Below are 16387 nucleotides of genomic sequence, written 5' to 3'. Positions count from 1 at the left end.
AATATGTTTTCAGTAAAGTTTTGCACTTTGACATATTTTAAATCTCATAACTTTAACAGAACACACATTGTAGGTTCTCCAGGAGGATTGCATGGTCCAACTACTTAAAATAGCCAGCCAAAAAAACATTACTGTATTATTTAATCATTTTTCCTTGGTGATCCATTGTTACTGATGAAATCCCTTACTGTACAGGTTCTCTGTTTAGATAACGCAACATAATTTACGTCAAGCTGTGATTCACAAATTGTCTCCTGATTGACGCAATAGGATTGAAACTCACAGTGTCTGATTGGGTAAACCTCAAGGCACGCTCTAAGTGATGCACAGTCGTACGGTGAAAATTTGGTGCTAAAAATATAAACCCTTGATTGTGAATGTACTTTCTGATTGATGCATTTATCACTTTCAGGTAAAAATGCTCTTCATCTGTCTTCAAGAAATGGACATTCTCTGTGTGTACAGAAACTCTTGCAGGTAAAGCACATTTGTCCTCCCTTTGTTTCTCTTTGCACCTGATTGATAGTCACTGCTGTGAGAAAATGAGAGTGCCAAATGAGAAGATAATATCTGATAATGTTCTTTTTCCTCTTAGGGTATTGTTTTCTTTTGTTCTGTTTTTTAGTTGTTGCTCATGTGTGGGTGTGTTGTGCATCTACACACTTTACTGTCTGTATGTACCACAGAGCAGCTTCCCAGTCACTGGCCAGTCAGAGCAGTTTCCCTTTCAGCTTCTTTAAATAATTATTGCCAAACAGCTCTGACAGCTGAGCCCACTGCGTACTGGTCAACAGTAGGCCCTGATGAGTCACCAAGACTCACTGGAGGATTTATGTGTTTACAATGAGGGGGCTATCTTCAATATTGTGCTCTCATAGCATTGTAGCCCTTCCCCTTGCCCCCACTGCCGCATGGCAGTGATCTCACTGAGGTTGCGGCTGTTGGCAGGAGGTTGTCAGTGGTGTTGACAAACCTGCCGTCCATTCTCGGTGCCGTCATCACACCAGACATAGCAGCTGGACGCCAACACCCACCGACTCCACTATCTCCCTCCGTCAGCCCAAACCCTCAAGCTATAGGATATCCCCGACTCCGTCAACTCCCATTGCCGCTCTGCCCCCCCACCCCCTTCGCTTTGTCATTTGAGTGTGCTGCTAATTTTTGGCCCTTGTTGCTAGAGAGAGTTGGGTTTTTATAGTGGGGGGTGGGGGGGGGGGGGGCATAGCTTGCTGGCAAGCTTTACCCAGCAACATCAGGCTCCTGTTGGCTTTGAGTCCTCAAGGCTTTCATAACAGCCCCTCATCACCGCAGTGGTACAGTCACTGGTGTTCAGCCACCACCTGCTGTTACCTGCTGCAGGTTCCGTTGCCAGCCAGTGGAAATAAATGATTTTGAGACAGCTTTGAGTAACTGAAAATCCAGGTTTAGGTCAAATACTCAGCAATTACATCAAGCTAACGTCATTATTCTAACAGAAAAATGGGTCATATTTGACCGATTGAGTTGGCTACACAGGCTTTAATGCAGATAACCAACCACTGGTGGGGGTACTCACTCAACGGCATCATATCCAGTAGTTTCATATAGCTTGCTAAAAGACTATATGAAAATCATTCCATGTTAGCTGTAGACCTGTAACATACATTATATGGTCAAAAATTTGATTTTCCTTTCTCCAGTCGACCATCATCCCATTTGTTTAAATTTCTCTAATCAACCACTACTAAATACTTCACAACAAGTGTAGTGTGTCAGTGCCACTGAGGAGGGAACTTTCTTATGTAGGGTTCTTATATAAATAATAAATGGTTATTATATTTAGTCATACTTATATTTTGACACCGCAGGGATCCAGGGAAAGTTCAGCACCAGCGAAATTATTTGCTTCACTTGATCCTGTTGTGCCAACCTGTGTTTTTGTTATTTTACAGCACAACTGTCCAGTTGGAAATGTGGACCTACAAGGAAGGACAGCTCTACATGATGCTGGTAAGACTACACTCCGCTCTAGTACTGACTCTACTCTAATCTAGAACTGACTCAACTCTAGTACTCACTTTACTCTACTGTAGTATAGTTCTGACTCCTCTCTGGTACTGACTGTACTGTACTTACAGTCAGGAAGCTCTACTCTAGTACTGACCACTCTTCCCTAGTACGGTATCTACTCTAGTACTGACTCTATTGTGGTGTACTTTACTATAGTTAATGTCTTCTACATTACATGTTAAACAAAAAAACATTGTTATAATGAAAAAGTGATGTCTTGATTTTAAAGAGAGTATTTGTTTAGCTTTTCACCATGACTTTTTTAACATATAAGCTCGGGTCCACACTACTGCTTGAGCCGATTGATTTGAGTTGATGTACGTGTGTTTTTCAGTAGTTAATGGAATGAAGTAATTGCAGTTGTTTCTACTCTTTTTCTCCACAGTCATGGCAGGCTGCTCCTCCAGCGTGAAACTTCTCTGTGACAGCGGGGCTTCTGTGAATGCCAGTGATTTTGTGAGAATTGATATTTCACTTAATCTCACACAGTTTGTTGTCATGATCTCTTCTACCACTGAAGAAAGGCATATTGATCTGCTTATTCCTTAAAGGCTGTTATTTGTCAGTTGTCAACTTGTCATTTACTGCATGCATGGTCAGTTAGAACAGCACAAAAAGGTATTCACGAAATGTTAGTCCCTCGACTGAGCGCCCTCTTTATTCTCGATTTCTCTTTTTTGCTTTGAGGTGAGAGAGAAAATTGATTCATTCGGTTGGACTGTATTGTGTTGTAACTGTGATTCTGTGGATGGATGTATTTGTGTGTAATTATGTGTCTGGTTTTTCTCCAGGATGGCAGGACACCTCTGGTGCTGGCAACCCAGATGTGTCATCCACGCATCTGTCAGCTGCTGCTGGAGCGAGGTGCTGATATCACCATCCGAGACAAACAAAACAAGTAAGAAACATCACCCCTCATGGTGGTTTGTCTTTGGTAGCGTTGGCAAATATCCATTTAAATAATTGGATATTTGTGTTGCTTACAAAACAGATGCCGTAGGTTGATAACTTATGCATTTCTGTTGATTTCCTTGTAGAGATAGTCTTTCTGAATTTAATGTCAAGTCACAGAAAACACTATAAATTCTGTACTAGCTTTGAACATTTATCATGTATTTATCATATGTTTACCATTTCCTATCAGTTGCAAAGGGGACTATACAAATATTTCAACAAACCCTGGGTTAGGCAGGTGATAGTAAGTACTAAAAGTAGAAATTTAAATAAAACATCATTTTGGAAAAAGGAGACATTAAAAATTACAACAGTAATAAGATGCCATTTTGTGCAGTGCATTTGTGTATTTTCTTTCAAATTAAAATATTGACTCTGCATGCGAGGCATATTGAAGTCCTGGTTTGTTAAGAGTTTAACAATTCACAAAATTCATGGCTTAATTCTGTACTTTGTCATGTCGTAAATTTTAAACGCATCACATCATAACAGTACAATACTTATTTTTAAATTGTAATGGAAAAACAACTAGATGTGGTGACAAAAACAGGATCAACTCAGATACCACAGTGACGGCACTGAATTATTCAGCAGTAGTTGAACATAATGCATGGTGAATTGTTGTTTGTGCCTCATTCAATGTCACAACTGTTTCATAGCTAATTTGTGCATGGTCTTACTCATAAGCTGTCTTTGTGGACCCCCTCAGGACAGCGCTGATTCTGGGCTGTGAGTATGGCTGTAAAGATGCAGTGGAGGTGTTGCTGAAGAGTGGCGTTGACGTGAAGGCTGTTGACGGCTTGGGTCACGATGCATTTCACTATGCTCGCCTCAGCAAGAACCCGGAACTTGTTGCGATGGTGAAAAGTTATCTCGACAAAGCCACCAGAGGTCAGATGGCAAAACACCACCAATAAACATTAAAAGAAAAGCACAATTAGCAAGATTATTGATAGCAACCATGACTAATCAGACCAATAAAGAAGGAAAGATGGCTTCTGAAATGTAAACTTCGGTCTGACTCATGTGACGTAGTAGGTAGTGCTGTTGTTAACCAAGTACTTGGAAAAAACATCTCTCTTACAGAATATCACCTCACCATTTGTTTCAGAAAATATATGGTACATACAGATTTTCAAGGTGGAAGGTGATTTAGATGAAGAGCAACAAGTGTGTAGACTTCAGGTAGATTATAGGTATATAGGTAGGTATTATAGGTAGATAGACCAAATTAGTATTTTAAGTATTCATTCAGTGAGTAACTGACTTTCCTAGGCAACACAAAGTGTAGCACATTTTGACTACACTTTGGAAAATGCCAAACCATAATTAATGCAGGCTAATACCCGGATGCAGTTTTGCTTTGAATTTTTATTGGTTAACTATTTTACACTCTTACATTTGCTCAAAAACCTACAATAACTATCATTGCAGATAATAAATATTGTGGCTCCATTCTGTCTGGATTTATGTTTTCTTATCTTTGTCAGTTTTCAAAACTTCTCAGTTTCAATATTTTTAGCCCTAGTCTTGATTTGCTTTTGGCTTTCTTTTGTGCATTCCTTTCCTTGAACATGTTTTTAAGCAACACTGTTCTGTAAAGGTACCTGTTTTTGTCAAGTCTTGGTAACGTATGGAAAAATGAAATCTCAACTTACTGTTTTCTCACATTGTTACAGATAAAGAGGCTGCAAAGATAGAACAGTGGAAGCGACAGGTAATCCTGCAGCATTCAGTTTATTGGCTCAGATCATCCATTATACGCCACCTGTAGTGAGGGGCAAATGTTTTTCTCCCCACGTCTGTCATATTTTAGAGGATCTTCATGTGTTCATGTAGCATGATGGGATTAGCAATGAACAGACATTTGTGTAGCCATTTTGTTTCCACATTCCCTTTGTTAAAATTTGTCAAAGGCCAAGGTTCCTTGCAGCCCAAAGCTGCTGTTGTCAGAATCCTTTCTGTCCAGTATTCATATGCTAAGACACTTTGAGGCTTGTGTGGGAAAAACACACTCAAGATTCTGCATTTTCTGCCCATTGTTCTACATTTCAAGTAATTTCCTTTTTAGCTTGGTGTTGTTTAGTACAGCCTTTCTTTTTTCATTTTCATTTCTGAACCTGTAAGGTACTCACTGCTGCTCAGATATACATGACTGCCATCTAGTGATTATTAGTGAGAGTTGTTCCACACGCTTATATCCTCAAAACATGGTTGTAAAAAGGATCCTGTCTTATCTGCAGCATTCAGTGGAGAGATCAGAGGCAGCTGAGGTTAACAGAAGGGATCAGATCATACATGTAAGTGCTGTATAAGTTCAGCCTCCCTATTCCACACAAACACACATTCACTTTGCTTCATAAACTATCGTTAGCAACTTTCACGGCATTCGAATTCGAGTATTTGCTTGAATTAATTCAAAATCAATCATCAAGACATCCATAAAGTACTGCTGGATTATTTGTTTTTTAAACATGCAATAATAGATTTTGCTTTGTTTATTTTTGTAAGCTTCATGGTTTTATGTGTGGATGTGTGTTAGGAATTGGAGAGGCAGAATGAGACCCTGCAGGAAAGTCTCAGAAAGTATCACCAGGAGCAGAAAGCCATGTTCGATAAGGTAGCCATGCTACAGCAACAGCTCACACAGGTAAACAATACTGCTGAGCTAGACCACTAGACAGTGCAGTATTCCATCCAACATGCTTGTTTTGTTCAGTGATTTGAGGGTGCTACTAGAGATTTGGCCGATGAATAGAAGCAAAAATAATAATACAAGCTGAGCTGAGTAAAGCAGTCTGGCCTGATATCATAGTCCCATGTTCTGCCAAGATATTAAAGGTAATACATGAAAAGGAAATGTGTAATAATTTAATTTCTGACCACTGGTTTCTTTCAAAGGAGGAAAAACAGACTTTTAATGCTGATTGCTTATGTAGAAGAATGTAGTGAGCATATATAATTCCCCAGTATAAGCCGGCAATATCCATTCACAGGAAAACGAGGACCTTTTTAATGAATGTTTTGTGGCATTTTGTCAATTATTAATCCCTCAATTGATTCAATGATCTTATTTTCATCTGCAGGAAAAGATAACTGTGGAAGACACTCAGAAAGAGGTATGAAAGAAAAATGATTGCCTGGACATTGTGGGCCTCATTCACAATTTTTTTTTGTTTGCAAGAACTTTACACTGAATGCACATTATAATCAACTAGTAACAACTAGTAACTCTCATGAGTGCAGTCAGTAAGAGCAAATGGGAAAGGAGGATGTTGCTGGTGCTGTATCAACACACAGCTGTACATGTGGAAGTGAAGGGAAGGGAAAAGGAAGGTAGCACAGTCTGAAATGCCACATGATTGTGACTTTATAGCACTGGATAACATCCTTCCAGGTCCACACATTTAGAATTCAAGATGGAGAGCTGTATTTTGTTTCCAGAAACAAATCTTTAAAAAGAAAAATGTCTGTCTTTGTCTTGTTGTGAAAGTAGATAAAGAAAGACAAACAAAAATGAAAAATGAATCCCACATTTCATGTACATAAGACGTGTGCTCTTGTATGTTTCACAAATGAGGCCCATTCTTCTCGAAGTTGCTGCTTGATAAGTGATAATGTGTTAGATTTTGGTACTAAGAACTCTTCTCTTCATAGTTTAAAACCAATAATTTAAGGTAAGATAATTTAAGGGTATGGTCTTTGTCGTGGTGTTGGATTTCTCCAGAATCGCTTACTCCACTTTTAACCGTTACTAGCAGCACTAAATAGAATGAAGCCGTGGATCAATAGTTGTCCATATTATTTAGTATCTTGGACACAGAGGCTCTTATATCTCATAAAGATATACTGTCCTACAGACCAGATGTGTTCTCATGCGTTTGGATGTAAACATTTCCCCGCATCCTCTATTCTGCTGCCTTAAAAGGTTTGACATTAGCTACAGTTTGCTGCCAGGTATATTAAGTATCTTTTGTTAGTTTATAAACATTTTAAACAGTTAACACATAGTCCTTAACAAATGGTGTGGGCAGGCATTTTTGAGCATTTCTAGAAGATTGAAACATTTTTTAAATCTGTATAAGATCTACATGCCTTTTGTAGAATAGCAAGTATCAGTTCAGTTAAAGTGTTTGTATTCCTTTTGATATGAATAAAATGTTCTTGAAAAAGAACTATTGTATTTGCCATCATTCAATCAGTGATTTATTCATCTGAAACCGTATGGTTACTCTCACTTGACTCACATATGCCTTTGCTTTTCTCGTGGTTGAATCAGAAAGAGCAGTTGAAGGTGCTACTTAGTGCCAAAGAAAGAGAGGAAGGGGCTCGAGGCCTGGAGACTGTCAAGGTCCAGCTCCGGAGTACTTTGGTCAGTGACTTTATACGTATCTGATTTCTAATTTGAGGCTTTAATTCTCAGGGAAATCAATGCATTCAAGAATATTATTAGATTCATACTTAATACAGTGCATTCAGTTCATTTGGTATTACTGTAAGTGTGCAAGTTGTGCAAGCAAGTTGTGATTTATATTTTTTTGTCCTGAGAATTCAGGATTCATATCTGAAGTCTAAAAGTGAAGTCTAAATGTTCTGTTTTTGTTGAAACTGATTCGTCTTTAGAATTATTTTGGAGGATTTAGTTTGTGGTGCTGTTGAACTGTATAGCATCATGGCAGGTGTTTCTATTATTTTGTCCACCACATTTATATCAGTTAGGCTAGGCTAAAGAAGAGAAGCACCTCACTGTATAATGCAATAAAGCACCACAAATTACATCTTCCAAAACGACCAGAGGGCTGAATCAACACTTCTGTAAAACAGTTTCAACAAAAACTGAACATTAATAACCCTAATGAAGATTTATTGGAGGACTGTTATTGTATTAGACTTCATTAGTTTTCAGTTCTCATTGTACCTAATAAACTGGCAACTGTGTATCTGCTTTGAGAAAATACTTAATAAATGTAGTGAACATTAGTGTTAAAAATACAATTTATTTGAAGTCTAAAAAGTCTCTCAGTTCTACCATTTGTAATGAGTATGCGTATATTTATGTATTCACAGGGGGACTACTCCGGGCAATCTGTTATCAAAGGTGAGCTTCCTTCCATTTCTTGAATCGTTAAAAAAAAAAAAAAATTATTGCATTTTTTTCATACTTCAACAGTAGAGTATGAGAAGAGTTGAATGTTTTATTTGTCTTGCAGGCAAAGAAAACACTTTGGTCAAACAAGCTCACAGCCTGGATTCTGAACAGGTACGTTTCTTGCAAATGTCGAAATATACAGGGTTGGTAGTGTACATGTAAGCAGTCTGTGTCAACAATGGTACAGTGGTTACAGTAGCCATAAAAATGACTAATGGTAATTATTTAATCACATTTAGTGTGTATTTGTATCAATGTGCTTTTTCTCTTTCTCTGCAGATGCTCCAGAATCCTGTCATGTTGCGTTCACTGTCCAGACCTCCAGAGAAGAGTCAGCCTTCTGTAGGCTGGGAGCTCTCCAGTGAACTGGATGCACTCCGACATGAACTTGAGGTGGTCAAGACAAGACAGCAGGCAGCAGAGGAAGAGACGGCGAGACTTCAGGCTGCCCTGAACCGTAAAAATCGAGAGTGCCAAGAGCTTGTTCAGAGCCGAGACACCATCCAGAAACAGGCTGACCAGCAGGTTCAAGAACTCGAGGACGCTTTGGGGGACGTCCAGAAGAGGATGCTAGATTCTGAGTGTAAGGTCAAACAGCTGCAAGCCCATGTAGTCGCTGTTAAGGAACATTTAGGAGGCCAGTCAACAGAAGAACTGCGTGCCCAGCTCCAGGATATCAAGGTCAAGTATGAAGGGGCTTCAGCCGAAGTGGGTCGCGTTCGTAATCGCCTCAAACAGAGCGAGAAGGCCCTGGAGGAGTACAAGAGCAGCGAGAGCCAGCTAGCAGCTGAGGCAGAAAGGCTGAACCGAGACCTGGGAGCTCTCTATGCAGAAAAAGATGGACTGACAGAAGCCCTTTTAGAAATGGAAACCAAATTGAAGGAGGCCCAGTCTAAACATGGCAACACAGTACCAGCTGAGAAGTTTGACAACATGAAAAATCTGCTGACCAATGCGGTTGACGAGAAGGAACGGCAGCTCGCTGAGCTGAGGGAAGACTATGATCGTGTGCTGGAGGAGGTGGCAGAGCTCCATCGAAAGATGGACAGTCCGTCAGCCCAGGGAAGCTCAGGGGCGATGTCTGCTGAGGAGCAACAGAGGATACAGGCAGCCCTCGAAGAGCAGAATGCTTCGTTGAAAAGGAAACTGGTCGACGTGACTGCCAAAAGCCAGGCTCTAATTCATGAAGTCGAGGAGAGTGAAGAGGAAAGAGACATGCTACGAGAACAACTGGATGCGCTCAACAGCAGGATTGAGATTGACTTTATACCCATGAAGAACCATGAGGAAGCTCGGAGGGACATGGTAACAGCTTTGGAGGAGCTGGAGGACAAACTGGTGGAAGCCAGTGAACGTTATTGTAAAGCAGAGGCACAAGTCCAGCAGCTTCAAACTGAGGGGGCCACGCTGCAGGAGAATATCAGCCGTCTCCAAAGTGCCAATGAGAGACACCAGAGTGAAATGGACGCTCTAAGATCTCAGAATGCCGACCTGATGAAGAAACTTGAACTTTTGCAGAGGAGATGTGAAGACAGGGAGAGAGAGTATGCGCAGCTGAGCACACAGAGCCAGACTCTGAAACAGAGCTTGGATGGAGAGTATGTTCCTAGACAGCAGCACGAGCAAGTGAAGATGGAGTTAAGTTCCGCCTTAGAGAGTGTTAAAGCAGAGATGTTAAAGTTGGAGGACAAGGAAAAAGAAAGTGGGGTAAAACTGAAGAATGTGAAAGAAGGAAATGATAAGTTGAAAGAAGAGCTGGAAAAAGTCCTGTTGGAGATGAAAAATAACTATATATGTATAAAAGACCATAAATCTACCACAGATAAGTTGAATGCTGCTGTGGTTGAGGCAGAGAATAGAGCAAACGAAGTGTCAGCGATGTATGTGTTGGCTCAGGAGGAAGCGGTAAAACTTACCCAAGAACTGGAGGCCCAGAAGAAAGAACTTGATACCATACAGGAGGCTATTAAGTCTAAGTTTATCCCACTGACAGCGGCCGAGGAAAAAGAACACTCTTACAGTGCCCAGGTGAAGGAGTTGACAGATAAACTGCTGGAAATGGAAGATAAGTATAACAAAGAAAGGTCTGCCAGAGAGAGCAACAAACAGGAGAAAGACAAACTTAAAGATGAGATTGAATCTGTTCAGCAGAGACTAGTCACTACTCTAGTTACCAGTGAAAAGCACAAGGATGTAGAGGCAGAGTTTAAGAGTAAATTAGAGGCACTGACTCAGAAGTTAGTCAACTTAGAGCAGCAGCACAAGGAGGTAACATTACAGAAAGCTGATCTTGAAGACCAGAATGTCTTCTGCAACACTCAGATCCAGAATCTCCAGGATCGTCTGAAATCAGAGTTGACTCGGATAGCAACATATGACACTGAGCTTAAAGCCCTCCATGATGCCATGCAGCAAGCCCAGGCCGACTGCAAAAAAGCAAGAGAGGCACAGCAGGAAGAAGCCCAGAGGGTTTGTGCCTTACAGAAAGAACTGCAGGAACACCACGGGGATCAGGCGTCTCTGCTGCAACAACAGACCATGACAGGGAAGCCCTGGAGGCTGAAGTCGCTAAGCTTCAAATGGCTCTCCGTGAAGAGGAGGAGAACAATGCCCAGAGAGCTGAAGACGTATCTGCCCTGCAATCTGAGCTCCTTCAGGCCACACAGGCTCTCGACGAAATTCGTTACAAGGAAGACCAAATGAACCAGCTGAAAAAGGAGAAGCAGCAGCTGGAGGAAGAGGCTGCCAACCTGAGCAACAAGCTACTGAGCTTGGCAGAAGAGTGTGAAGAGGCCCATCAGGAGTCAAAGCAAGCGAGGGAGGGTGAGAGCAGGGCTAGGACAGAAATGGAGGCTGTCCAGGAGAAGGGACGCGCCATTGAAAGAGAAGTAAGGGAGCTGAAAGAGAGATATGATGAGTCGCTCAGCACCATTTGTGATCTTCAGAGGAGGATTCAGACATCATCTCAGCAGACTGAAGCCAAAGACAAGAAGGTAGTAAGAATTTGACATTTGAGTTGAATAATTTATGGATTTTGCTCTTCTCAGCCATAGTTTTATTATTGAAACTACTGTGTTTGACTGTAACTAAATGTGACTACTATAGATTAAAATGTATTGTGTGTCTTCTACTGATTTAAATATTCTTTCACTTTTGTTATGTGGTTGATAAAAGTAATGAAAAATGTCACGTGTGTGTGTGTGTGTGTGTGTGTGTCAGATCGCAGAGTTGCTGACAGACGTTGAGCGATTGAAGCAGGCACTTAACGGTCTTTCCCAGCTGGCATACACAAGCAATGCGCCCAATAAGAGACAGACGATGCACATTGACACACTCCAAGCCCAGATCAAGAGCCTACAGCAACAGCTGGCTGTGAGTTGACGATTATGTAAACATATGCATGTTCTGCTTTATATTTAATTTGATTCAGTGACTGACTGAAAAACAGCTGTAGGAGACATTAAGTTCCTAATTTCTTTTACATTTGATTGAGTTACATTTTTATAAATTCTTTTTTTAAGTTTTCTTGACATTAATGCAGCAACAGTTTGCCCTCATAATCCTGAATCTCCTCACATTGGTCATTTTGGTTTGTTGGCAAATCGCTAGAATAAAAGAAGAATTCAACAATTCACTCTCCATTGCCGTAGTTGAATGTTGCCAGCAAAAATGATTATTCAAAGCTACACCTACTACTTTCATATACCATGTAACCAACTTATAATGTAGAACTAGAATTAAAGCGACTGTACCACATCAGTATTTACAATACTGGCCAGCTGTTGAAGACATCGAAGCATTAACCATCGTGTCGTCTTAATGTCTTTCTCTGTTCTGCTCAATTAGGATGCTGAGAGGCAACACAGGGAGGTGGTTTCAATTTATCGAACTCATCTTCTCAGCGCAGCACAGGTACGTTCTTCTCATTAATCTCTATTGAAGAAGAGAGTTGTCTGGTTTTCTTCCTCTGCAGATTGTATTCCAAGAATGTTTGTCTCATTCCTATGAATGGTCTTAGTTGAAATAATTTAGGTTCTGTTGTTCAGACAGCTTTTTGATTATGTTAAGAATGAAAATAATAAGGAGGTTGAACTCGGAGTCAGTTATTAGATTTGAGAGCAGAGTTCAAGAAATAATAATTAAACAGATAAAAGTGAAACTGTAAATTGCTTTGGAGAAGACATTAATGATTTCATTAAAACACATTTGGTTGCATAAAAGGCAAACCCCATTATCTGATAAAACTAACAGGAGTCAAAAAATACATTTTGGTTACTACAGTTGTTTGGTCTTCATCATTCAGCATTCACTTTGAGCATTTAGCATTTCAGGTTCACTGTGTCAATCATTGGCTGTTCCCAGCAACACCTCTCTGATTTTGATAACTGAACTTATCCTAAAAACCCATTTCACAAATGTTATCCAACAGAAAGTTGTGAGAAATACCATCCAACTAGGTGTAGAGGCTGAAACAGGAGATCAAAACTGCTCCAATGCACAGTGGGTCTGTCACAGCAGCAGCAGCATGGCTCAAATTTGCGTGCAGTAAACAAACTACTACTAAAGGGTTGTATTACACACTGGCAGTGCATATTAAAACAATGAATAATTACATCATTGCAAACATGCAAAGGGAAATGACGTTTATGAAATCACTCCTGTTTTCTCGAATCATTGTGCTGCATTTGTCAAATAAGGATCGGATAATAATAATAATATATAATAATAATAATAATAATAATAATAATAATAATAATAATAATAATAAGGATTCGTTAATCAAAACAGGACACCTTAGAAAGGCAAAAATGGTGCAACAAAATATTCACTCAGCCCACATGATTTAAACATATGTAAGTGCACAGTGGACAGGAGTTGAAGTGCTGAATGATCTGTTGTGTGAGTTACTGAAAACAGAACCTCCAGTGAGAATTATATGGTGAGATTAACTAAAGCCCATTCTTGACTGTGTTTCCCTCACAGGGCCACATGGATGAGGACGTCCAGGCCGCCTTACTACAGATCATCCGCATGAGACAGGAGTTTGTGTGTTAAAGCTTCCTCCGATAAAACAAAATGCTACCTGCTGACTCAAATTCACCAGTTTCACTTCTCCCACTGCAGAGTTCCCCTGCTGTGGCCCCTGTGGGTGCCCAATGTGTGTGTCTGAAATTAATTTTTTGTAGCGTGGCTGCACTTTGGTTCCCCAAATCTCTGTGTTGTGTAAAAAGTGAATAACTACATTTTAGATACAGATGTGTTATTTCAGCTGCAGTAGAAACGCGGCAAATCTTTATACAAAATGTGTTCTTATAGTACAGTATGTGACGAAGCAATTCCATACAGTTATAAATTCATTTTATATAGCTTTAACCCATTACAATATGGGAGTTATTTGAAATGTAGGTCCCTTTCGTAGATTACTCTTGAAATGCTCGGCTGAAATGTAACATGGACACGAACACAAAGACCACTTTTCACATTCCCACCTGACAGTCAGCTCTCATAAAGTATGTTTTTGTGTTAAACAGCAATGTTTGCTCGATTTTTAAGGATAGATTCACATTTTGTTAAGTCTGTTTTATGGTGCCCATATGAACACTGAAAAAGCTTTGCTTGTGTTAATTATTTGTCCTGTTCATACTGACCATTAAGAGATCCCTTCCTGAGGCTCTTCTAATATAAGTGAGGAGGGATAAAATCCAGTCTTCAGTTCCTGCAGCGGTGGATTCAGAAGGTTATCTGAAGTTAATGAGTTGGTAAAATCACATGGCTATCTTCCAAAGTTGGCAGTGCTTCCTTGTTGTGCTGCAGTGACAACACAAGGCGAGAATGTCGTGCTAAACACACGTTAACTTTGAAAGATAACCGCTTGATTTCCTTGATGCAGACTGCTTAAGCCTCATTATCTTCAGATAAATGTGTTTTGTCCCCCATCACTTACACTGATAACACATTAAGAAGGAATCTTTTAATGTCCAGCGTGAACAGGAGGAACATTAACAGCAAGCAAAACCTGTTTCACTGTAGAAATGGGCATGTAAGTATTGTTTTGAGTTGTGAACACATCCTTTAATACAATACTCAGATAGCCATCTTTACATTGAAGGAGTTCTTGGGCTCTGTAATCTTGACTGGCAGTAAAGAGATGCCCTTGTAACATGAGATGGGGATTATGTGCAAAAATAGATTTTAAGTTTAATCATAGCTAATGTGGGGCTTCAGAAGTATGAATTAACCATGTGAAATGGGTTTCTTTCAAGGTTACCTTTCATATTGGTATGAAATTCCCCAGACTGTGCTGATTTTTGAAATTCATATTTGCACAGCAAGAGGACAGAAGGAGGATTTTGTCCTCCATCTGTTACATTGGAAAAGCATTATTAGGGGATCCCTTCACATCCGGTGAGGACCGAAGGAATGATTACAGCATCCAGTAACTATCTATATGTACATATGGGAATCTGAGTATTGTTTTAGGGCAGACTTGAAAGAATGTCATCCTATCCTTTAACCTTGTTCATGTCAGTTGTTACACTTCGGCTGCTTTCTTGAGACTGTACTCATTTTGTGGCACAGTTATCGTCTTCAGAAGGTCCAAACTAGTATGTGTGTTTTCAGAATACATCCAAATGCCAAAGATCTAAAGAGGGTAATATCATCCAAATCTAAAACTACTCGCCATTTTAGTGGAAGATAGTATTGTGACAGATTTGGAAGAGCTATAAGTTATGTCACTCACACAGTCTGGACATGGTTTGTGCTGGATTTGAGTCATGGGGGGTGTGGAGTGGAGATCTCTTGCTGTGTCCTACAGTTTGCAGTGGCACGTCATCGTTTTTGTTGAAACCAGAGTGTCCTCTAGTGGTGAGACTTGGCAGGCCAAGTTGATAGAAATTGTAATCAGTGTGGCTCAGGGGTAGGCAGTAGTTGTTTTTGGGGAGCTGTGAAATCTGCATGTTTGTACTCAACACGGGAAATGTATAATAAATCTTACAGCTAGTTGAGACAACACAAAATGTGAATGTAAAACTACATTGACAGAGCTTTATCTACTCAAATCTGCTGCTTTGCATCACAACATTTTAACCTTTTAAAGACGGCTAATGACCCAGCTGAAGCTTGACATAATATAAAACCTCATTTATGCAGCAGTGAACTTTGCAGCTCTCTTAGAGCAAAGCTTGCGTGCCCCTGAGCCAGCTCTTTGTGACTCTTGATGGTGTAGTGTAGTGGTGTTGTGATTGTTGAGCGAGTCTCTTATGCCTTTACACTGATATATTTTTCATAGCTTTGTACTACTTTAATAACACTACTACAGTGTGACAATTCTGATATTCAGCAGGTCTGGAAGTAGAACGGCACAAAACACGTTCAGGGTAACATTTACCATAGGATGCCATTTGATAACCTTAGAACAGATTCCTTTATTTATGTGGACAGACAACATAGGAACGTTAGTTATTTGAAACACTCCTGTCTTTACCTTTCAGCTAACACACCTTATCAAGTAAACAGTCTCTTTTTATATGTTGGCCGAAAAAAACTCTGTTAACACCAACAGATATTTTAGAAAATTATACATCTTGCATTTTGTTATGCAGATGTTAGGGATTAACACTAATATTTTGGGATACTTCTTTCTGTCTTTCCCCTACTGTTAATATACACTACAAATTGAATCCAGTAAAATCTTTAAATAAATATACTGTATACCAGTCTGTTTTAATTGGTTGTTTTCTTTGGCAGTAATATTTGTGTTTGTGAATCAGTAAAACAACATTAATAAAAGTGCCTAACATAGAAAACTACATCTTTTGTATTGTATTTTGTCATTACTACACAGACTTCCCTTATTCTGTGAAATATGTTAATATCTACACATATTTGGTACAAAGGTTTGTACTGACATTCAATGTCCCCAGATACTGTATTTTAATGACTTTGGTCAGACACTTTTGATGTGCTTTCACCATCTAGTCAAACAATACCTATATTGGTTTATGACCAAATACCCACAAAACTAACGATATTCCCATCAGCTCCAGCTGCATTTGATGTCTTGTGCTAATTAGCAAATTTTAGCATATGCTAACACACTAAGATGGTAAACAGTTTAGCATTTAGGTGAAAGTACAGCCTCACAGATCTGCTAGCATGGTTGTAGACTCTTAGACTTGGTATATTAAAGGCCCTTGAAATCTTTCTATGTGCAATGGGGTTTCACAACAGTTA

General features: G+C 39.8%; 1 protein-coding gene across 1 annotated transcript in view; it reads left to right on the top strand.

The window, feature by feature from the left end:
* Positions 1–15963, top strand: part of uacab (uveal autoantigen with coiled-coil domains and ankyrin repeats b) — a 45842-nt gene extending 29879 nt beyond the window's left edge. The window contains 17 exon segments of the mRNA XM_038701046.1: positions 413–477; positions 1932–1989; positions 2435–2505; positions 2841–2947; positions 3713–3894; positions 4683–4720; positions 5247–5303; positions 5546–5653; positions 6090–6122; positions 7283–7375; positions 8071–8101; positions 8214–8263; positions 8432–10691; positions 10694–11145; positions 11372–11524; positions 11999–12064; positions 13136–15963. Of these exon segments, the coding sequence (XP_038556974.1) occupies positions 413–477; positions 1932–1989; positions 2435–2505; positions 2841–2947; positions 3713–3894; positions 4683–4720; positions 5247–5303; positions 5546–5653; positions 6090–6122; positions 7283–7375; positions 8071–8101; positions 8214–8263; positions 8432–10691; positions 10694–11145; positions 11372–11524; positions 11999–12064; positions 13136–13207 (3896 nt within the window). The 3' untranslated portion in view covers positions 13208–15963.
* Positions 15964–16387: the final 424 nt, after the last annotated feature.

Source organism: Micropterus salmoides, unplaced genomic scaffold (assembly GCF_014851395.1).
Source record: "Micropterus salmoides isolate LMB-PRFRI ecotype aquatic unplaced genomic scaffold, ASM1485139v1 Ms_hic_scaffold_6, whole genome shotgun sequence".
Taxonomy (NCBI): Eukaryota; Metazoa; Chordata; class Actinopteri; order Centrarchiformes; family Centrarchidae; genus Micropterus; species Micropterus salmoides.
This window is presented reverse-complemented; position numbering and strand designations above follow the sequence as displayed.